Genomic DNA, 23,032 nt, shown 5'->3' on the forward strand with positions numbered 1-23,032 from the left:
TTTAAACTTATATGTCCTACTTATGTTTATCTTTAATTTTGTTGATGTTTGAATTCTCGCGATATGCCTGTAAGACATTAGGTAAGCTCCCTTAGATCTGCAAGAAAAGACATAAACCAGAAAAAGATCTTATTTTGTAAGGACTTGTCACTATGACATGTAGGTGCAACCCTGTTTTGTTTCCTGCCTTTAAAAATGTATTGTTGCTGCTATATGATTTACCAATTTAACTCCAGTTTGGTGATTTAGAATATTGTAATTTGCTATTTTTATCTAGTTAATTTCCATCTACAAGTACTTTAGAGTTAATTTATTGTTTCTTGGCATAATGTGATAGAATACCAAAATTTCAGTTTATGAGTCAAGCAAATGCATTGACAATAAGTGCAACTGGAAGATTCTTTTATATATCTTACTGTTTCCAACAATTTGTGGCGACAATTTATGTTCTGTGCAATAATTGCTGCATGTTTAAACGACATCTTTCTATGGACATCATTTCGAAGATTAGGTACATATATCTGGCAAGAGGATAAAGCAAAAAATAAGTAAATCAAACTTACATGTCAGTCTGCTCTACCGCCTGAATTATTTTTTCTTTTATTTTTTAAAACTTTTATTTGAGTTTTTTGTTGGTGGGCAAATATTTCACCATTACACGTCATACTTTTTTGTTTTCTTGATGATTTTATCTGAAACCATGGATTTTCCTAATAATGTTTTTTGAATAATCAATACTCTCTAGTCTCTATAGTGTGCATTTTTCCCCCTTGTGTTATTAGGGTTCTTCATTTCGTGGTCTGATGTCTGTTATATCATATTTTGATTTAAGAATTTGCCAGATCTATTTGGGCACTGATTGATCTTGTCTTGAGCGGATATGAGATATGTATTTTTTCTTTTTGGGTGCAGGAATGTTGTTTCATGCTATTGGTGTTGTTCTTGCGATCATTTTTCCAGTTGGATTTGCAGTACTAAGATTACTTTTCTCAAGCCATGCGATGAGTTGGTATAGATTTATCTTTTCTCACATGTCATGCTACATATGCTAATGCTTTCAAAATTATTTCATAATCTACTGGCTTAATAAACTTATGCGGTAGATCCGCATATATTACATATCAACCATTTTTGATCTTGGATGCTACACTACTGGTTGACGTTGAACTGCAATGGTGGTTATTCTGCTGTAGGGAATCAAACATGCAGAATTTGGAACTATGGGCTTGATTATGCAGTCAAAATTAAGGGATAACATGATTGGCTGAAATGAAAAGAATGAATGTTGCCAATACAAAAACTTATGGGATGTATTTGAGAGGGGAGAGACTTATGACAATAATGAGAATTGTCAAGTGTTTGTCCAAGGATCTCTAACTTAACACTGTTAGTCAAGTATCCTGATGATTATTCAGTTCTCTATGAATCGTAAGCTCTTTCAAAATCCTAATAACATTATCTTTGCCAACATCACCAATTGGTGGCACTAAGAAAATTCTGGTAGCATGATCCGATATACTATTTGTGCTTTTGGCTATCCTTTCTCATTCTATTGTCACTCTGTCACAATGTCAGTGGAACCATCCTGAACCGCCCAGTTTGGGGGCGTACCAAACCATATCGAAGGCGGACCGGGATAGTTCCAGCCATGGTATGCTGTACCGGTCGGTACTGGTCGATACCGAGCGTACCATACCTGTACCGATGGGTACCGGTATCGGTACGCCAATATCGGTACGCCTGGCGTACTGCATACCGTACCGTACCGACACTCGGTACGCTTATACTAGTGCGACACTGGTACGGGGTTCGGTACCGGTACGGTGAACCTTGGTTCCGGCCTTCACATCGAGAAACCGACGAGGAAGAGAGGGAGAAGGAAAGAGAGGAAAATAGAGAGAGAAGGGGGGAAGGAGGGAGAGGGAGGAAGGGAGGGAGAGAGAGGGGGAAGGTCGGCGGAGAGTTGCGGAGGGCGCCGTCTTCACTTAATTTCTTCGAAATGAAAAAAGGGCCCTCCTCCAGAACCCCTGTTTTGAACAAAATAGGGGAACCAGAGGGCGGAGCACTTCCTCTGCACCTCTGTGCTGCTCTCTGGCCGTCTGCCACCCTCCTCCGGTCGTCCGCCACCCTCCCTCTCTCTCCCTCTCTTCCTCCCTATTCGTCTCCCTCCCTTCCCCCTCTCTCTCTTTTCCTTTCTCCTGTTCTCCCTCTTCCCCACCTTCTTTGTTGTGTTGATGCAGGCCTGGCACAGAATGACATGGGGTGTGCTGTATCGTGCAGCTTGGCAATTGGTACGGGCTCTAGTACGAGCACTGCGATCTTTGCTCTAGCATCTTCAACTAACATGGAAGCTTAGCCCCTCAAATACTTTTGGTGCTTATGTGCTTTCAATTAGGCTCTCTTTTCATAAGAGGTGTTCTGTTCTGGATCATCTGATATACATAAAGCTACTAGCAAGACCTGAATTTTCCATCAATCAAAAGCATAGTTGGATACTACTTGATTAAGACTCTTGATGGCAAAGTTCGCCATACTGATGCGTACAACCTGTATCGAGCATGTCGTACTATATCAGATTGAGATTTGGTACAAGGATGTACCGAGTCTCAATATGCTGAACTGACCCCTATTTTGGGCATACTGACACTACATCAGCATGTTTCTAGTACGGGGTCCAATACTGAGATTGCGAATCTTGCTTGATAGTATTATAGCCTCTTCATCAGAGCTGTTGGAATTTGAGATAATATACAATGCTACAGGTTAATCATGTTGTAAAGAGGAGATAAGGCTCCTTGGGCCCCCATACATGTTTTGGAGTGAATGAAGCTGAGTTTGTTTAGGCCTAACTGACATTTTCATGGTCGGCTTTTTGAATTTGTTTATTGGATTATAAGGTTTAATATTAACATACTGAAAATAATCATATGTATCTTTCATAAAGAGCGAAAATCATACATTCTTTAGAATGAGGGTTGCGAGTAAATGATAGCAAAAACAATGATTATGAAACATTGATGGAGATCAGGCATCATTCCATGATGTATCAGAGGCCTATAGGTGTTAGGAATTTACTAGATCTAATTTTAGTTGTCCAATTTGTATTTCCTTTTATTTCTGATTATTTTTAGTTTGTAGTGGATCATTTAGAATCAATGACTGAGATTGAAAGATCTCATATTTTATTTGATAGCTTTATAAGCCAAGTTACTGTAGTGGTCTTCTCACAGCAATGTTCAGACTACGGAACTCTGAACATTAACCACACACTGCCTCTTAATCTAGGCCTTTCCATATTTTCTCGATTTGCTTCTTTCCCGAGCTCGGCTACTTTCTTTTTCCGGTCTTTTCTTCATCGAACCAGCGATTTTAGAAGAATCTTGTTATGGTTGTCTATCTCTTGAAATAAGGGAGTTAGATAGTTGGAAATTGCCCTCATTCTCACAAAAGTTTTGAGACATTTTAAAGAAGTTGCTGAGATGATATATGATACTTCCAATCAAGGGACACCATAGTGTATTAAATCGGGCGGTATGCGACTTATTATACTGTACTAGTTCAGTACCGGTACATGGTACGGGGGGTGTACTGACGCTCAGTACGTTGAACCGGTCGCCGTACCGAGCATAATGACATAATAACAGGATGGCACCAGTATGGGGTCCGGTACCAAGACGGCATACCTTGCTTCCAATAATAGCTATTTCTTTCATGGATTTGTAAATGAAATTATGAATAGAACATTTATTTAAAAATAATATTTATTACTATACGAAGAGAGATATATCATCTATTTTTTCAAAGAATACTCAAATGTCTAAGTTGATGTCAGGACTTAACTGTTGAAACAAATTATGCCAAGGGCATTGCACTCCCTCATGTATACTATTTTGATGGTGCTTTTGCTGATGATTCTATCGGTTGGTGTTGTTCCTCCAGCTTGCCTCTTTGTTGCAACTCTGTATAGTGTCTTGATCAGCTCCTTGATGAGGCATCTAAAATTGTCCTGGTCTTAAAATTTTGCAATAATCAACGTGGTTTAAAAGTGATTTATGATTTTGTCTGGATTCCAGTTGTAAGCTGTTGAATGAAAATTAGATATCACAAAGCTTAATTGTCTATGTAATTTTTATTGTCGGTAGGGTTCATGTGTCTGTACTCTGTAGGATGTAAAATATAGAGTAGGATTATATCCATTCTTTGGAACTTGAAGCAACTAGTGTTGAGGTTTGGAAACTTTGTTTTAATGCCACATTGAATTGAACGTTGGACCAAAACATTTTCCTAATTTCAGTAGCTTCAGTAGATTCAAAAGGGTTTCAGTGGTTGCAATATAAAACTTATTAAATACCTAAGAGTGAAAGAAAGAAGGCAAAAATTCAGAAAAGAACCTCAAAAGAAATACAAGTTAAAAAATATCGGACTTCGGATATAGAAAACTATGTTCAGGGTATGGTTCGATTGATTCATTGTGAAATTGTTTTAAGGTTTATTACGTTAATTAAAAATCATGATCTAACATTTATAAGGTATTTTAGTGAAATATAATGCTTAAGTTGTCTTACAACTGAATCTACCATCCAAGGAATAATCTGAATTGAAATTGTAAAAGTAGCCAAAGGATAGCTGGGAACAATGATAATGACAATGAAGATACAAATCATGAAGATTTTAAGTATCATTTCTTATTCTTATAGTAATGTGGATAAACAAGGGATCAAGTACCAATAAGGCCTTTCTTAGACCAAAAATGTGTATAAATGTACACATACATATTAGTTTAAGGAATCTTTTTTTTTATTTATCAAATGTTTATGTTCAAGTTGAATAAAAGTTTAAAATCTTATTTTACTTGATTTCTATGGATGATTGTTATTTCTTATCATGTACTTTAAAATTTAATGGTAAGTGCTAGTTTATCCCTCTTGTGTTTAATCTGGATTTCTTCTATGAAGTGGTGGAACTAACTGATCCAACTTTGGTTTTTCTCTTACTGCAATTTGGTAAATTGGGACTTGCCTTCTAATTTTTCACCATCTACTACTTCACCAACTTATAGGGTGAACATATGAATAGATGTTGATGATATCATTGTCATTTCTTAAGTAAGTTGTTTAGAATTCTTGCTAGTTGACTTTGTCCTTATTGATGTTGGATACATAGTCATGCTTTGGAGCTTTACTAAGCTAACAAACATTTCTCACAGGCATGATGCTGGGTTCTTTGCTCTCTCTAGATTCTATTTTTGATCTTCATCTTTTCCTTTCATTTTTTATTAAGATCCTCAAACTTTTCCTGTTCACTTATGGCTATGAGGACATGCAGTACTAAGTACTACTAACTACTAGGGCTTATCTTGAAACATTACCTGCATATGCTGAAAGTTCACAACATGCCAATAAGTAGATTGAATGGCCTTGTACAGATGAAAAGTGTAGAGGGTGTTGCTCAAGAGAAAAGAAAAATGTGGTAAGGCTAATAGTGTAAACCAAGGTATGCCATATTGTACTGAATCAGACGGTACAGGGCGGACCATACTGTACCATATTGGTACACGGTATGGAAGACGTACCGACACTCAGTACGCTGAACCGGTTCCGAACTGGGCGTACCGATGTAGTAACAAGGTGGCATTGGTATAGGATCTGGTACTGAGATGGCATACCTTAGAGTAAACATCTTAAATTCTTCCCCTTCCATTGATTTAGGATACTTTGTGGTTGGAAAATGAAGTTAATATCTAAGTGAAACCATTCTAGCACAAACCTATAACATTACTTGATGTTCCCACATGAATGAGATGCTGAGATATGCCACTTGTTAAAGGTGCAAAATAACAACTAATGGATTTGTAGACATGGTTGGGCATGATTTCGTTTGAAAAGCCCAAGTTGTTCGCACCTCTTTTAGAAGGGTAGTGCACATGCATAAGAAGGTTGTCATAGAAACTTGGTTTAAATTTTTGTTGTTTTCTAGTTGAATTATTGCTTACCAGTGATGTTTGAAAATTAATTCTTTTAATTATTGGAAATCTCAAATTCATCTCTCAAGGAACAAAAATATAAATACTCACAAGAAAAGAGAACTACAAATTCAAAATTGTAGCCATTGAGCCTTGATTATTTTTTGTATATTAAGAATCCTCCTTTGCTCATAGGTTCTTAGAAGGGTCTAGCCTTTTGCAGGCATGCATTTTGTAGATTTCTTCTCACAAATTTTTATTTTTTGCTATGTTCGACTGGAATAGTTAGGGCAAAGTGCATTAGTATCTGATTATTCTAGTTTGTCCTTTCTTCTGCTTGTTTTGTTTTTAGCTTTTTGCTTTGAACCTAAGAAGCCTCTTCTGCGTAACCTTGTAATAAGTTCCATTCATGCTGCTGTTTGTTTTCAAGACACTGGTATAATTTTTTCCACATGGAATTCATCTTGCATTCTGTTATAGCAGTGACAATTATGATGATATTCTACTGACAGTGCACTTCTGTTATGCTTGAGGTCTTTCATGAACATTTACAATGGATTTTTTTTTTCATAATTTGTCATTGAAAAAAAAATCCAGTCAGTGTAAAAAATAATAAAAAATGATTTTTTAAAATGTCTTTATTATAGGAAATGGAAATGTGCAATTTATGATTTTTAAAACTTTAATACATTTAAGTTTGTATGCATTGTCTCTTAAAATCTGCTCGATTATTTTCTTTCTTTTGCTGATGGGTATTCATGTGTTCTTGTTATTCTAGTTATCCAGGCATTCAGATTATTAGTTTCGAACCTTGTTTTCCTGCTGTTCTTTTTGTTGGGCTTATGAAGATATTTTGGATAAATGCAGGTTTGCTCACCCATTTTTGGCATTCTTGATGTTTGTCCCAAGCGCACTTGTTGGTTTATTACTTCCAATGACTATTTGGGGATTCTTCCCAATCTCTCAAGATACATCACGTCTCCAAGTGTCAAAAGATGTATCTTTCAATCCTTACTGGGAAAGGCTAATATTATGCTATAATGTTTTATGCACTCTTGTAGATTTAAGCATCGAATGCATGAGTCTTCAGCCCTTGATTAGTTCAAACTTACATTTTGTGGAGTGTTTTCACTGATCAAGCTAACTTTTTGTAAGCTGGCTTCCATCAGCGCGCTACCATCTGTTGCATCTAATCATATATTTGAGTCATGCCCTACTAAATGTATTATTCATGTGAGTTTAGTTTTCATGGTTGGTCAGTTGAACTCCAGAGGCTTTGATAACTTGAAACATTTTAGATGCAGATTTATTGCTATTAGTTGCTGTTAGTCTTTAATCTATTCTGATATTAGATTGTAAACATAAAAGTTACATGAGTTAAATGGCTACCTTGAATCTTGATCATTGATGTATAAGTAGTCTTTGCATATCTTTCAACGTTGGAGGGTAGACTGTACAATATTATTCTAAAATCGAACTTGATGGAATATAAAAAGATTCTAAATCTGATTTTAGAGTAATATTAAATAGTTTATTAAATGGAGATCAAAGATTCATGTGCTGGTGCCAGTGTGACACATGATTTGCTCTGCCATGTTGGCAAACACTTGTTGAGCCATGATGAAATGAAAAACTGAAAAAGGACTTATCATCTTTCAACTAAAATGGATTTTTGAAAAGAATAATTTATAGATATCATCATTACTACTCTGGGATCGATTGGGGCACAGCACAAAACTTCAAACCTTGCTTCATTCCTTGATATGGACGAACTCACCATTAGTATTGTCACAATTACTGATTGAATGTTGTCTAACTTGGTAATGTTCTTTTTTTTTTTTTTTGTTTGGATTTAACTGAGCTTAATCTCCAATCCTGTAAAAAAAATGACAAGGTGAATCCTTAGGGACTTATCATCTTTCAACTAAAATGGATTTTTGAAAAGAATAATTTATAGATATCATCATTACTACTCTGGGATCGATTGGGGCACAGCACAAAACTTCAAACCTTGCTTCATTCCTTGATATGGACAAACTCACCATTAGTATTGTCACAATTACTGATTGAATGTCGTCTAACTTGGTAATGTTCTTTTTTTTTTTTGTTTGGATTTAACTGAGCTTAATCTCCAATCCTGTAAAAAAAATGACAAGGTGAATCCTTAGTTGATCTCCATTCCTGTAACAACAATAGCATAGTGAATCCTAGCTAACCTGAATCATACAATAAATATCACTGCCGTATGGCCTTATATGCAGTAGTGGAGTTATCAAGATGATCTTTTCTACTTCTTTTGCACACTAAACTACAGAAAGAAAGACATCTACATTCACAAAGGTACATGTTGGTTTATAAGGAGATCGAGGATTCAGAAACTAATTGTCAGATTACACTTTGTATTATCCTGATATTCTTTATTCGGCATAACGTTTTACTTCATTTGTTTTCAGATATTTTAACTATGTGCCAAACTGCGTGTTATCTACTTGCTTGCTTGTATGGCTATGACTTTGGCAATTTTGTTGTCTTATTATCTTTAAATATGTTATAGCTAAAGAAATTCATGATCGGTAATCTTTATAAATCTGATTGATTTGTTATTTTAAACTTTGTAGGCTTTAGCTGATGAGGCACGCTTTTGGGGAGCTTTTGGACTGTATGCTGTAATAACTGTCGTAAGTAGATCTGATGCTTTTGGTTTCTTTTCCATTAAGTCAGTCCGGCATTGTCTCGTATGCAGTTTCTTCTTAATGACAGTAATATTGACAAAGTTGATTAATGTAAGGTCCCTATTTTTGTTTATAAATGCCAGAAAAACCTACAATGATCAATATTTTTCATAGTATGAGGTCAGACCACTTAAAAGTGTAAGGTACCGGTGATTCGTACCGGTCCGGGCCGCCACCGGTACGCCGACCGGTATTGGTACGGCGGATCTTGATCTAAGTATTGCATTTTTAAATATTTTGTCATAGATGCAAATTTATATAATTGGCACATAATTTTGTAATTTCAAGTTGAATTTTTCATAGAGAGTGGTTTGGACTAGAGTAGTTAAGTATAATGGAGAAGCTGAACTGCATGTTTACACTTTACACACACATATGCAAGTAGATAGATAGAATCATGGAATGCCGTACCGGCCCGTACCGGCCGGTACGGGCCGGTACGTACCGGTCCGTACCGGCCGGTACGGGCCGGTACGTACCGGTCCGTACCGGCCGGTACGGGCCGGTACGTACCGGTCCGGTCCTAGACCGGTACTGGAACGGATAAAAAACCGGTATTTTCCGGTTTTTTATCCGAACCGGCCGGTACGGGTGCGTACCGGCCGGTTCGGGCCCGTACCGGCCGGTTCGGAGGCCGGTTCGCACCGGTACGATTTTTTTTTTTTTTTTTTAGAACCACAGCGCCGCCCGCTGTGGTTTTTGAAACCACCGGTACCGGCCGGTACGGACCGGACCGGTACCGTACCGGTCCGGCCGGCCACCGGTACGCCGACCGGTACCGGTACGGCGGACCTTGGATAGAATAATGAGCCATCCAAATTGGATATGCGCATTGTTGATCATGATTTTAACAAAAAATGTATGTTTTGAAGGGTTTTTCTAACTTATGTATATAAATAGAAAATGTATAAATTTAATCATGACCCAGACCACTTAAAAGTGTGTGGACCAATATGCTTCGGAGGTTTCTAACTTTTGCATCAAGTTAGTGCAAAAAATGGACGGTCTATGCTAGTGTGCTAAAATATGTGATAGGGGATATGACTTGAAAATCTACACCATTGATTTATACACCTTAAAACACAAAGTTAATAATTTTTGATTATTAGATCATAGCAAAATACTGTATCATGCCATTAAAGCTGTGCACTGATTTGAGGTTAGAGACCACTAAAATGTATGACCTTTCTTGGGTCTCTAGGCATTTTTATTAGTGCGAGGATGATCAATGGTGTGAATGTCCAATTTGATGGCACATTATTGGTTTTGAATCATAGAACCTTTTATCAAAGATTTAGCATTTAGTCTGTAATTTATTCGTACTTGTTATTGTTCACTTTCCTTCCGTTAGGATTGATGCCTTAATTTTGTCAATTCCAAAACAGCTATTGGCTTTTTAAGATGATCATTAGAACACTGTCAATCATGACCTATTGCATCTACCATACCTTAAAAGGGAAAAATCATGAGAAGAACATCATTTTTATGATGCATCAAATGGGCACAATATTAGCATAATACTATCATCTTAAAATGGATTACAACACATATTCTGAATTCATGCCATTAAGAATGATATGCATATCTTAAAACATATATGAAGATAATTCCAATGGCTTGGGTGCTTCCAAACTATAGATCATATGGAAACATTTTATAGAGGCATTAAAACTATTTATTTTTTGGACTACTTGGTGAGTGGTAAACAACCTCAGAAACTTTATCAATATCTGATTTCTATGAAGTCTAGATGTTCTTGATCATGATCAATGATATATTGTAGATTCTTAATTTGAAACACCTATATTTGTGTACATAGGTATGTATATGTTTTTATGTATATCTGCATGCATATGTGTGTATATACTGTTTAAAAAGGAAACACTTTTGAAACTGGACTCTTATATCTCTTGTAACAAAGGGTTGTATGTTGTTGATTGATTTGTATATATATATATATACCTGTTAGCTTATTAGTTTGGGTCTCATGAGAAACTTTATATGGAAGTAAATGTTAGATTTTTTGATAAAAATTATAATGGTTTGATAATAAATCATGGGCTATTGAAATCGGAGATCCACATTGTTGATTTTGATCTAAACAAAGTTTGTTGTACCGGTCGGTACCGTACCATACCGATACCGAACTGGTACACAGTCTCGTACAGCACCGACACTAGGTATGTCTCGTCGTCTCATATTATACCATGTACCGACACTGTAATAGGATGGTATCGGTACATGATCATGTACCGAGATGACGAACCTTAGATCTAAACAATATAAAATGCCTAGAAACCAAAAGTCATAAGTTTTGGTGGTCTCTTACCAATGAATTGAGTTGATGCAAAATGAACAGCACAAATTATAAATTGTGCTGTTATTTAGAATACAACATAGGGTATATAAATTGGAAATCCATACAATTGGTTGTAATCTATGCATTCTAAAACATGTGGAAATATGTTTTCATATTTAGATTATAGCAAAATATTGTACCATGCTATTAAATTCATCCAATTTTGTAACCACTTGATGCATAAGTTAGGGCCCTCCAAAACAGTTCACCCTTTGGTTGTAGGCATTTTGGTGTTGTATATCATACTTAATGGTAGATCACCATTTTGAATGGTTCATTATCTGATTCTTTAACCTTAATAACTTTACCAAAAATTTAGTGTTCATTTTGAATTTATGCTTTGCCGAATCGGGGTGAACTGCCCGGTTCACCCCATATTGAATCGGTACCAACTAGTATGGGTTTTGGTGGCAGTTCGGCTAATCTTGATAGATAGGAATGTGGGGGGGAATTTTGTAATTGTAAGCAAACTCTCGAGGAGCTCAGGCCTTGTTCAAGCTATATCTAGCTCTGTTATTCCCTTATGCAGTTTGTGTTTTCCTAAGATTAGCTTATTATTTATTTAATTTGGTGTATGATATGATTATTGCAATATGGTGTCCAAGTTCATTTTCAGTTTATTATTAACTCATTCCGCATTCAGATAATGTAATACTGATACATTTATTTTTGAGCAGGCTTATCTACTGGCTGGGTTGAATGGAGGATTCTTGACATATTTTATATCAATATCTATGCTTCTTGCATGGTTCTCCTTTTATATAGTAAGCAGGCACTGTGGTCATCAATCACTCAAGTATGTCCACTTCATGCTAATTCTGGCTTCTAGTTGATGACCTTGTTGAGGCATGCATATATTTTATCTGAGAATTCAGCTTTTCTCCCTATATCTGGTGGAGAGCCTGCAAAATTTAAGGAACCTTTTAATTTGCACTGCTGATTTCATATGAAAATAATGAGAGTAAATATTTGATGTAGAACCATGAGCATTTTGAAACAGTTTCTGGCATTGAGAAAAAAAAAAGAATTTTGCACATCACACTCAAAGACCAATTTTCTTTCTTTAGTTGGAGTTAGCATATTATGATTACTAATTTTACTACATTCTAAGTTCCATTCCATCTTCTTTAACCTATACAGAACAACAAATTTCTTCTATCAGGTCAGGAAAACAGATGGTGTTATTGTTGATTTTTTGTTTATGGAACAATGATCTACATCCATTTTCAGTGTCAGACAATGTTGGAAGGAATGTAGAAGCAACTTGCTTTTAACCTACACATATTTGTGCTTGTTGAAAGTTAGATATCAGCAATTATTATGCCAACTATTCTAGATACTTTCTTTGCATTTTTCTGATCCTAACTTGTCATTATGAAGTGGTATATATGTTCTGTTTAATTTATATGATGATCCATATTGAGCTCTTATGCTTATGATTGTTCACGTTATAATACTAAATAGCATATGGATACTTTCTTTGCATACTTTCTGATTCTAATTTGATATTACTAAGGGCCTGTTTGGGTAATCCAGTAGGATTGGGCTGGATTTCTTGTTGCATTCGTGGATTAGGTAATCCATTTGGGCTTGGCCCATATCAACCCAGCATCCCCCCAGCTTGAATCCTGCGGAAGGAAAATAGACTTTTTGTCTTCCTGCTGTCCAGGGATGCGGGCCTGATAGTGTTGGCTAGACTGCGGGCTGGGACTTGGGCTGCTGACTGACCTAAGTCCTGCTGGAATATACTGCAGTAATACTCAAACAGCCCCTAAATGGTACATATAGTCTGTTCAATTTATTTGATGTTACATATTGATATCATTTGTTTAAGATAGTTCCCTTTGTAATACTAAAATAGCATGGTGCACGATATATTTTAATATAACTAGTTTCTACACTATGCTTAGCCAGTTTACAACATATACTTGGGACATAATAGAAGATACACAGACACCATTTCTATGCTTAGCCAAGCTACTATTCTGCTCTTCCTTCTTGAACTTTCAATCACATTACAGGACCCTCTCATTAGCTGGTCTCGCTATGGCCTAAGCTGGAGGATTTCTATACGCGAGGAATATCAAAACCCAGTAGCTTCCAAGCATACTTCCAACTATTTTTTGCTCTCATTTATTCATGGATGCAAATCTTTAAATTTGAAATCTTCTTGAGAGTTGTGCAGTTATGCTTATAGTTAGCACTTCTTCAAGTCTTGTTGCTTTGTTGTAAACATCTGGTTTCCCTTTTCAGAAGGAGAAGTATATATACATGTTTTATTTCCCAGATTTATATGCTAATGACAAAAGTTTACAGGTCTTTAGCTGGATTTGTGGTCCCACTAATTCCATGCCTCACATATGATGTCTATTATGGTGGGTTTCTAGTCCAATTCTTGGTTGAGAAGATGGGTATGATGGGATCTCTTCCACAGCCTTATGGTTAGTTTTCAATGTTCCCCCTCTTTCAAGTGAACTTTAATTCTGTTTTTATAAGGTGGTTGTTATTATTACACATCTGTGGGATACTTTGGCATGTATTCGATGATGTTTTCATAATGATGTTGCAGTCATGATACTGCTCTGCAACCCCATTATTTGTCAATGTCTCCCACAGCCAGCATAAATAGACAGTCTGCTACTCTCTCTATAGTGGCATCTTTATCGAGGAAAGGCTTAATAAGATAGAAGTAAGAGTTTATAAGTGACGGCAACATCAGCTTTCTTCTCATAGTGTCACTTTTATTGAACAGCTCAGAGCTATTTTATAGGGTGACAGTTGTGCATGCTGGACCAAACTGTTATTAAATTTGTTACTGCTACGTTGAGAATCAACAGGATCATCCTTATACTTTATGCTGATGTTGCTTATAAGATTGGGTTCTACTAGAGTCTTGTTATAATTTGGTGATTGCCAAACATTACCATAATTGTGGCCAATAAGCCTATGTGATCTATTTAGGTGTTTTTGTGCCCATCATCCATTAGACCTGGCTACCATTTGTAAATAAAATAAATAATAAAAAGTTGCAATCTTAGATGAATCATACAAATGTTCCCTTTGCAGGATATTTTGTGCCGGATGTTATTGTTGCAGGAGCTATCGGACTTGTGACTGGATGGTGTGTGGGTCCTTTAGTACCTGTTGTTGGTCGTTGGTTGGCCAGGTCATCCATATTAAAGTGCTTGATGCAAGTTACTGTGATCGCTTTAGCTCTGTCGTCTCAGTTCTTTCCATACAGTACTGATGCACCAAAAAGGGTCGTGTTTCAGCACACATTTATAACTGCTGGTATGCTATGTTAAAAAGAAAATAATCATTTTTGTAAGTCCTATGCTTTTGTAACCTTGGTTAGTAAGCTTTTCCTAGGTGCTTTGGTACATGGAACAGCTTTGCAAATGCATTTAGTATTTTATGGTCTTTGACCTCTGCAATTTTAGTCTTTTAAGTTCATTTCTATTATTCTAATTTCTAGATTCATCATAAATTAACTTGAATATTTTGTTTTTGTTGGTGCTGTTTAATGTTGAATTATTATGCTATTCAATGTCCACTAAAATTAGTTTGAGATAAGGAATTAAACTCATTTCTTCACATCCAGATCTCAAGTATAGATACTTGCATGTTGTTTTCATTAAAGTAAAAGTTTATTATGTACTTACCGTGTTTTGAATTCATTAAATGTGCTGGTACCTGTAACTGATTTGGTCTGCCTACAGCTAATGTGTATATTGTCTTGGTTTCGAAAGTTTTGTTATCTGTGTTATTACAAACTTCTTTTTAAACATCATGTGTTCATTATTTGTGTGATGTCACAAATTTCCATCTTTCCAATTTCTTGCTTCAAATATGCAAGCTTGTTAAAAGTATTCTGGCTGGTGAAATTGCAGCCATTTTCTTCTTCTTCCTCTTTGGCAACATTGCAAATCCTGGAAAGGGCTATTGCTTGATAAACATTTATTGTGCATGGTATCTTATTGCTACACTAAGTACGAATAAATAAAGTAAAATCTGTAGAAGAATGTTTTTTCTTATTCTTGAGATGCAGTTTTTCTAGAAATTTTAACATATGAAATTGCTGTGATATTCAACAGTTTAATTGCTAGTTTGTTTGATTTTGCAAACTATTTTTGGTCCTATAATGCCTATGTTTCTTTATGAATCTAAACATGGATGGTTCTGCCTCTCTATGTAATTCTTAAACATTTTCTTTTGGTGGATTTAACAGATGCAAATAAAATTGTAGACTCAAGCTATGAATTTTCTGTAGTTGATGCAAATTCATTGGCTTTTCTTTTCAAGTATGCACCTGAAGCTGCAAAAATGCTACATATTAGTTCAGAAATGTCTTTGGAAGAGGGTTATCATTCTGACAGTAGCTCTTGGGTGGTAAGTAAATTATTGATTTTTGTTGATTTGCTTAGGAGTGATGTCTTCGGTAATTTTCCATGTATATCTTCTATGAGAGCACATCCAGCTTCCAGCATTAACCCTGTGTTCCCGATACTCAGGCATCTGCTTCTTTATTGTTCTTAACATTTAGACAGTTAATAAATGATCCAAATTATCCAAAATGGTTGGGGTATAATTCCTGGGATCTGCAGTTTTTTTTATGACAATAAAATAAATAATATACTTGAGCTTAGATATGACACATTTGTATGAAAATATCTTCATCATTGATGTTCATTGCTTTCACAGGTATCATTCTGTATACTTTTGAAAGGAATGACACAATGGTGATGTTTGATGATTAGTACACAGCATGTAGATATGTAAAATGTGAGGGAAACCTTGTTTTCATCATTGACTATTTGAAACTGCACTCTTGTGTTAATTTGAATTTAGGAATCTCTAGGATGATCCCACTATTTCTTGGGTTTCAAGGTAGTGTTTTCTCTTCGAATCTACTTCATCACAGCAGGAGGAGGCATATGTCCATCTGAGGCTTGCATCATAGAATGATCCCACTACTTCATAGAGTTCCAGAAAACCTTTTGCTTCACAATTTTACTGGTCTGCCCTCACCTTGGGGGTGACTGCACAACGGTATCTACTTGACCATCTCTCAACCAAGGGCTATGAATATCATTGCATTGTAAGGCAGTTTCGGGTGCATTGCACGTTTTCTATGGTTTACTGGCACTTCTTCAACCCTTAACTAGAGTTCTGGTCTTCATTAAGGTTATTACTACCAAAATTTTGCAAATGTTATTTTCATCTTGCAAGCATGCTAATCACTTCGAATACAACACAAGATGTGGTATTTTGCTCTTAAGTAAAGCATCGCAAAAATTGATTGGCTTTATTGCCTTCTCTTAAACTCAGGCCTTTCTTTCACCATTGCTTCTCTTAGAGTGCAATTTAAATAGCCAATAATTCATTATTCTCTTAACAGAAAAGATACGTCTGAACTTTGAATATACTGCAAATTGTCTTGGGTTTTATAAGGTTATTTTTAGGTGAATTCTTTCAAAATAAAATATGTCATGGAAAATATTTTGCATGGTTTTCACCAAAAATGCATATGATGAACGAGCTAATTTGTCTGAGTCAATGTTTTGTCATTTTATGATTTTCTTAAATTTAACATATCTTTTGTATCTAATTTCTACTACTTGCTTGGAAAGATGTGACTTACAGCAAGTCACCAAATTGACTTACTGAGTAATTAAATTTAGATTGCATTTCAAGTCCGAGTCACGAGCGTTCCAACCTTGAGCCTGTTAACCATTCAGACAGCTTTCTGGAGGTATGGCTTGCCTTAAGGCCCTACAGAAGGCCCAGATATGTTGTTTCGCGATGGAGAAGCTAGAGCTTATCCCGAAATTTGAACCACTAAGATTGGAGAGCTTTTATCTTCCCATTTGACTTTTCTGAAGCAATGGGATGTCCACATGATCATCACAACCAGCGTATCACCATTAAAAACCTTAGCGACTCATCGCTACTCATTGCAGTGGGGTAGCCTCTTGCTCCATCTCTTTTTGTATAATTATTGACTTACATCACATATTTAAGTTTCTTTACAGGTAGCTCATAAATAAAGTTTTGGGTTAGTCCACGCTCTTTATTATAGGAAGCTTGCTCCATTGGGACCCTGAGTTTTCCTAGGGAAAATTTGCCCAAGAATTTGCTGCAACCCAACTGTTAGCCCAAATTGTATACTTCCTTATGCTACTATATGGTAGTTCTAAGTTATAACGTACGATAAATATTCGATTTTAATTTTTATGCTATGCCTGCGAACAAATCAAATCTGAGATGTGGAATGGGTGAGATTATTCTAAAATCCTTAGGGTATATTTTTGGGTGCATCTTTGTATGAACTGGTCTAAATCCAGGTCCACACTAGTTTATAATTCAACTCAATGCTAGTTCACAAATGTACTTGCATCACACTCCAGTTTTTCTAGATATTTATTGACATATTCTATTGACACATTTGTTTCCTCTGTGTTTCCAGCCTTTTAATCCCATGGGCTTCTTTGAGAAGGCTTAGAGCTTTAGACCACGGCACCCTTGAAATATCAAAAACAAAATAAGTAACTGTATGGTGCATAACTGTATGTGGTGATACTGTGTATGTCATGACATCAAATTGCATCTTACATTCATTCAACACCTGGCTATGCTCTACACATGCAGACACTCTCTCCCACAAATGAAAAAAGAAAAGAAAATAAAAGAAAAGGAAAAAAGAAAACACTTTTTCATTGCAAAATTTTGACAATCCATACACTAGATGGATTCTCCAACATGTCACTTATCTGCCCTATCAGTCCAGTGAAAAACTGACTTGCTGCATGCAGTCATGCAGAAAAAGTTTCATATGGGATCTGGTGACTGTTTCATAATTCTTTTCTGTTTTAATGAATAAGCCTCAAAACTTCTTGCATCTATTTTTCTATCCCTTCACGGGGAAATGTCATTGCCCTAAACTGTTTATCATTGCATGTTCTAAGTTGATAATCTGCCATACTCGTGGCTGAACTAGCTGCAGGATTTTGTGTTATTTGATTACCAAGTGTGCATTATTTTTTTCATCAATATTTGTAAACTGCAGGAACCTGGTGCTGATTTGTTGTTTCAGGTGTCTATAAATTGTATAAATAGTGATGCTCTTGGAGTAGAAATGCTACTTTAGTTTTTAATCGTCTTACAATGCTTAATGATTTTGCTTCCCCTCCCCCTCCTATTCAGGCACTATTCCCAGTATCTTTCTTGTTCTCTGGAAGCTTGAAGTTCCCTGCACAAGCTGATGATGTTTCAAAGCATTACAGACACATGCCTCACTTATCTCTTCGTGAGCCAGTTTCAGTTTCTGCAACTGGGCTTCGCAGAGTGCATCTTGAACTCTATTTAGGGTGATGATGGACACGATTTTTAACCATCTTTAGCTTCATATGTTCTCATTCCTATGGAAAACTTCAATTTTTCTCATGGAATTTCCTTTTCCTGACTGCTGCAGCTCATTAGAGGAGATTTGGGTTACGGTCCTTAACATTACTGGTCCGTTGTCAAATTGGTCCTTCGCTGATAATAGGCTTCCAGGTGAAATGCGATGATTTTTATCTGCTTTTCCATCTTTTTTCTTCTTCACTACAATCATTATCTTGTGATTTTTTTTTCGCAGCTCCTGAAACAATCAGTGGTGGGCCACCATCATATATTTGTAGACTTAGTGGAAGAAGCCACGAGAATTGGACATTCTATTTGGAGGTAGAGTTCTTAATCTGCACCATTCATTTCATAGTATTTAAATTAATCCTCGTTGCTGCGGTACATATGAGAAAGAGGAGTTTTTGCTCACTGATGATGCTTAGTTATCTGAGTTGGGTATTGTGATGAGGGCACTGCACCTCACTCTTTTCCTTCTGTGCTGCCCGCACTGCTTTGTTTCTGGCTGATTGCCCTTCACATTCTAGGCTGTGTATGCTGGTATTTATGTTCGACATTTTCTGAAATGGATTTGACTTATATTGGCTATGCACTCAACAGGCAAACAGTTCTGAGACTCTGAGAGTTGATGTTGCGGTGCTCGACCAGCATCTTCTCCACAATACAGAGAAATTGAAAAACCTTTTCCCAAGTTGGGTAGATGTGACTGCTTTCACCACCTTCCTGTCAAGCTATTCTTTTTAAGGTCATATTTTGTTTTCTTAGCAAATGTATTCTTGGTCTGAATAATTAATTGTTGTGCATTAATCAGACCACAATAAATCGTTCTAATTTTTGAGTCTTTTTCCCATCCTCATTGATGGGCACGTGAATGGTGATGATTTGTAAATGTCACATAACTAACTATAGGTACATGTATTTCATTCTTTGAAAACATATATGTTAAAACACCAAGAGGCTGGGTTCTGGTGGTGGTGGAGTTCTTTGAGATGGCACCACTTCAGCATCGCTGCATCTGGGATCCAATTTAATAGTTTTCTAACTGATATAAAGAATTATTTTATCAGTAAAAAATCAGAAGGCTAGGGTTAATCATGTTCCTGTGTAATATATTATATATACTATTGTCTCAGATACATGACAGAAGGGTAAGGAGTTCTGTATTGTGTGATTTTTTTTCCCAGGGAGAGAGAGGGAGAGAGAGGGAACCTAACAGGGACTTCTATAATTACGTTGTAAAATTTAAGGCACCAAGTGAATGATATTTGTGTGTCACCTCCAATTTCAAATGTTTGTTAATGTTATGAATGTTACGAATGATATTAATTATTTGAACTAAGGAAACCATAGAACCGTCCACAAATTAGCAAACTTAGGTCTCGAAGCCTCATGTGTCTACGATATATCAAAATTTGAATGATAGCCATCTCCAATTTTGGCCTGCCCCAACTTAACTTTGCTTCACTAACTAGTAATATATATAATATACCAAAAGAGAGAAAAATTGGGCTAAACTTTGGGACATTTGAGTGAACCTCTATTTAGATTCAATCATGTCTTTATTGGATGATGGATGTTCAACATCGATGATTCAAACTGTTGATTGTCATCTATTATTTTTCAACTGCTTATACATAAAAAAATATATGATTTAGAAACTTATAACTTAAATATTAGATATTCAAAAAAATATGTATTGTTTTTAGATTGTCTAATTTTGTTAACTATTTGATGTATAGGTTAGGAGTCTTTAAATCATATAAATAGTTTTTAGTGTGTAAGCAATTTAGAGATGATAAATTATATTCATTAGCGTGGATCATAGATCTGGGATTTCTCATCGTCGTCTATACCATCACTTTTCTTTTGTCTCCTGTTGTTAATCGTAGCATATAAGAATTCCGATATGTTCTAGACAGTGGCTTTTGATGATTTAAGTGGTCTATGTCATGGATGATGACAGTCCATGGCCTCTCAGAAAAGTTTTCATACCATAAAGCTAATGACCAAGGACCTGCAACCAAGGCATGACTCGCGACCTAAGGTGATCTGCATGCCCAAGGAAAATAGCAAAGGGAGTTCATGAAAACGATAGCAAATTAGGCTATAGCCTAGAGTTGCGCCCTTCATCTAAAAGAGCACTTTGTATTCTGAAGTGTGTAGATAAAGGTAAGGTGCTTTTTTTTTTTTGAAGTAAAAGGAGGAAGTAAGGTGCTTTGGCTGTTTGGGAGAAGATTAATGAAGAGAAACACTTGGTTGAGGCAAGCAATAGATTTGATTAGCTACATATCTTTGATGGACCCTGAATTTGACATATCTCTCTGTGTGAATGTGCATGCATGCATGCATATGCGCACATTCATGCGCAACTATTTATCGTTTATTGCAGACTTGATGAGTATCCGATCGTTCTTACTATTATAAAATGTAATGAAGCCCATAATATATGTTATCACCTTAACATCTACCTCAAGCAAAGAAATCAAGCATGAAGAATGAGTTTTTTATAATTTACATTGTTCACTAAATAAATATTTTGTAGATTCAATATTTCTGATACTTGGAAAATATTTGTATGCAACAGCAAAAATAATTAGTTATTAATCAACAATGATTTGTGTAGTAATTTTGCTACTTGACTATTATAAACCTTTTTTTTTTGTAATAGAAAAGAGCAGCTATTATGGTCATCAAGGTATGTTTTTTCAAATAAATATTATGGCTTGGAATCCCCTCTTCCTCCATTCATGGAGGGTGCGGCGGCTTGGAGCCAGCAGTAAAGCTAGCGAAGATGGACCCAAAGCAGGAGCTTGTTGAAGCTCGCTCTGAAACCCATGGGCTAGGTAGACTTAAGGGACCAACCTCTCCCGAAACAACGGTTCTTGTTTTTCCTGAACCAAGGCCTCCCGGCCTTTCTCACAATCCTGGTGATTTGGAAGAATCCTTTTTCCCATGGAGTGGAAAAGAAGTATGGGGCAACATCATTCAATGAAGCAAACACACCCACTTTGAAACGAAGGAAGTTGTTATATATATATATATATATATATATATATATATATATATATATATATATATATATATATATTTGTTTGCTCCTCATTTCTTTTTTGCAGTGATTTTTATTTATTAATAAAGGTGGCTTGATTTACCCTTCTTTCAAAAAAGAATGGTTTCTATAAAAAAAAGATATTGCTTGAAGCGGTCATGCTTGGGAGCACTCCCTGTTAGCGGCTTGCAGGCTTCGGAGCAAACTCTCCTTCCCTTATGGTCGGTCGAGTTGGTTACAGGGGTAAAAGTAAGTTATTGTTTCATTCGGCCTTTAGGTCCTCATTTCACTGGTTATATTTAGTATCAAAAGATTATCAAAAAAGTTGATTATATCGCATTTTATATGCTGACTTTTATCGTATAATGATCTCCGAACATGTACCACCTAATATAGAAGCTATCTTGAGAATCCTAATACCATTAATCTACGGCACTGTTGGATTAGGATTTTATCGTTGAATTTGTTCCACACTAGGTCTAGGCCATAGACTAGCCAAGATAGTGGAGTATTAGATCAGGACAATGTGAACTTGACATCCCAAAAGCTCTTGTAACTTGGGAAAGACTCCAGACCCGCGGGTTTCCTCAATCAGTGGTGCGTACAAGAAAGTGGGGATCTGTTGGTTCAGGTAAGAGTCAGTTTCTGTACTGTAGGGATAGTTGGAACAAATCCCACCAATAAAGATGAACCAATGGGCTTTTGTGAGCCCAAGCTGACCGACCGATACTGGCTCCATAGGGTATAGACTTAGGTATGGATATAAGGTTTCCAAAGTTTTGATGAATTTTCCATTGGGATCAGGAGATGGGATGGTTTCCCCTCCCCCGAACCCCCTCCCCTTCCTTAGGTTATGGAACCCGCACCTCTTTCTCGGTACCGATGTCTTGGCCCTCGGTACCTGAGGTTCGGGAACTTGAGAGATATCAGGTGAGGGGATGGTTTCCCTTCCTTGCCTTAAGGACCGGACGGACCCAATCGTTCGTCCTTCTCGCAAGCCATCCATTCTTTTTGAAAAAAAAAACTGGTCTTGCTCACCAAGTGTCAGGAGGACTTCCTTTCCTTTCCCTCCCATTGCCTTTCTTTAGGCTGAAAGGTCCTATAATGCACTTACAATTGTTGGATCAAGGGCTGGATCGGCTCACACGCCACCACCAACTCAATTAGAAACAAGATTTCATCATTCAATACACTAACCAAATCAAGAAATCGATTCAGCTCAGCCGGGGCCTTACTCTCTTCCATCAAGAGAATAGCTCTATCCCTCAATCACCCTATATGGGATGAAAGACGTAGTTCCATCCTCTCTTCTCTGTTGGTTGAGAAGCTCCACACCCTTCTCCTTTTTTGGTAGGAGAACCATTTGCAAGGGAAGAGCCAGCAAGAGCAGCCCAGAGATGAGAGGAAGAGGCTCAGTATCCACTGGTTTCAGTAGTAGGAGTTGCCCATTATTCACCAAAGTCGTCAAAGAGGGAATCCTCTCACTTTTCATTGGACAAAGAGGCTAGGTATAGGTCTCGTGATCGGCT

At 36.6% G+C, this 23,032-nt stretch overlaps 1 protein-coding gene across 1 annotated transcript in view; it reads left to right on the top strand.

Moving 5' to 3' along the window:
* The window catches only part of LOC103695695 (Zn-dependent exopeptidases superfamily protein), a 44,517-nt gene extending 25,109 nt beyond the window's left edge, over positions 1 to 19,408 (top strand). Inside the window, exons 11-21 of the mRNA XM_039118412.3 lie at positions 913 to 1,009; positions 6,830 to 6,959; positions 8,581 to 8,640; positions 11,731 to 11,849; positions 13,370 to 13,494; positions 14,120 to 14,344; positions 15,282 to 15,442; positions 18,257 to 18,420; positions 18,525 to 18,607; positions 18,690 to 18,775; positions 19,055 to 19,408. Coding sequence (XP_038974340.2) covers positions 913 to 1,009; positions 6,830 to 6,959; positions 8,581 to 8,640; positions 11,731 to 11,849; positions 13,370 to 13,494; positions 14,120 to 14,344; positions 15,282 to 15,442; positions 18,257 to 18,420; positions 18,525 to 18,607; positions 18,690 to 18,775; positions 19,055 to 19,198 — 1,394 coding nt within the window. The 3' untranslated portion in view covers positions 19,199 to 19,408. The remainder of the gene's footprint in view (positions 1 to 912; positions 1,010 to 6,829; positions 6,960 to 8,580; positions 8,641 to 11,730; positions 11,850 to 13,369; positions 13,495 to 14,119; positions 14,345 to 15,281; positions 15,443 to 18,256; positions 18,421 to 18,524; positions 18,608 to 18,689; positions 18,776 to 19,054) is intronic.
* Positions 19,409 to 23,032: the final 3,624 nt, after the last annotated feature.

This window comes from Phoenix dactylifera, chromosome 12, assembly GCF_051530095.1.
Source record: "Phoenix dactylifera cultivar Ajwa chromosome 12, Ajwa_hap1_PhDact_Kaust_v1.1, whole genome shotgun sequence".
Lineage (NCBI taxonomy): Eukaryota > Viridiplantae > Streptophyta > Magnoliopsida > Arecales > Arecaceae > Phoenix > Phoenix dactylifera.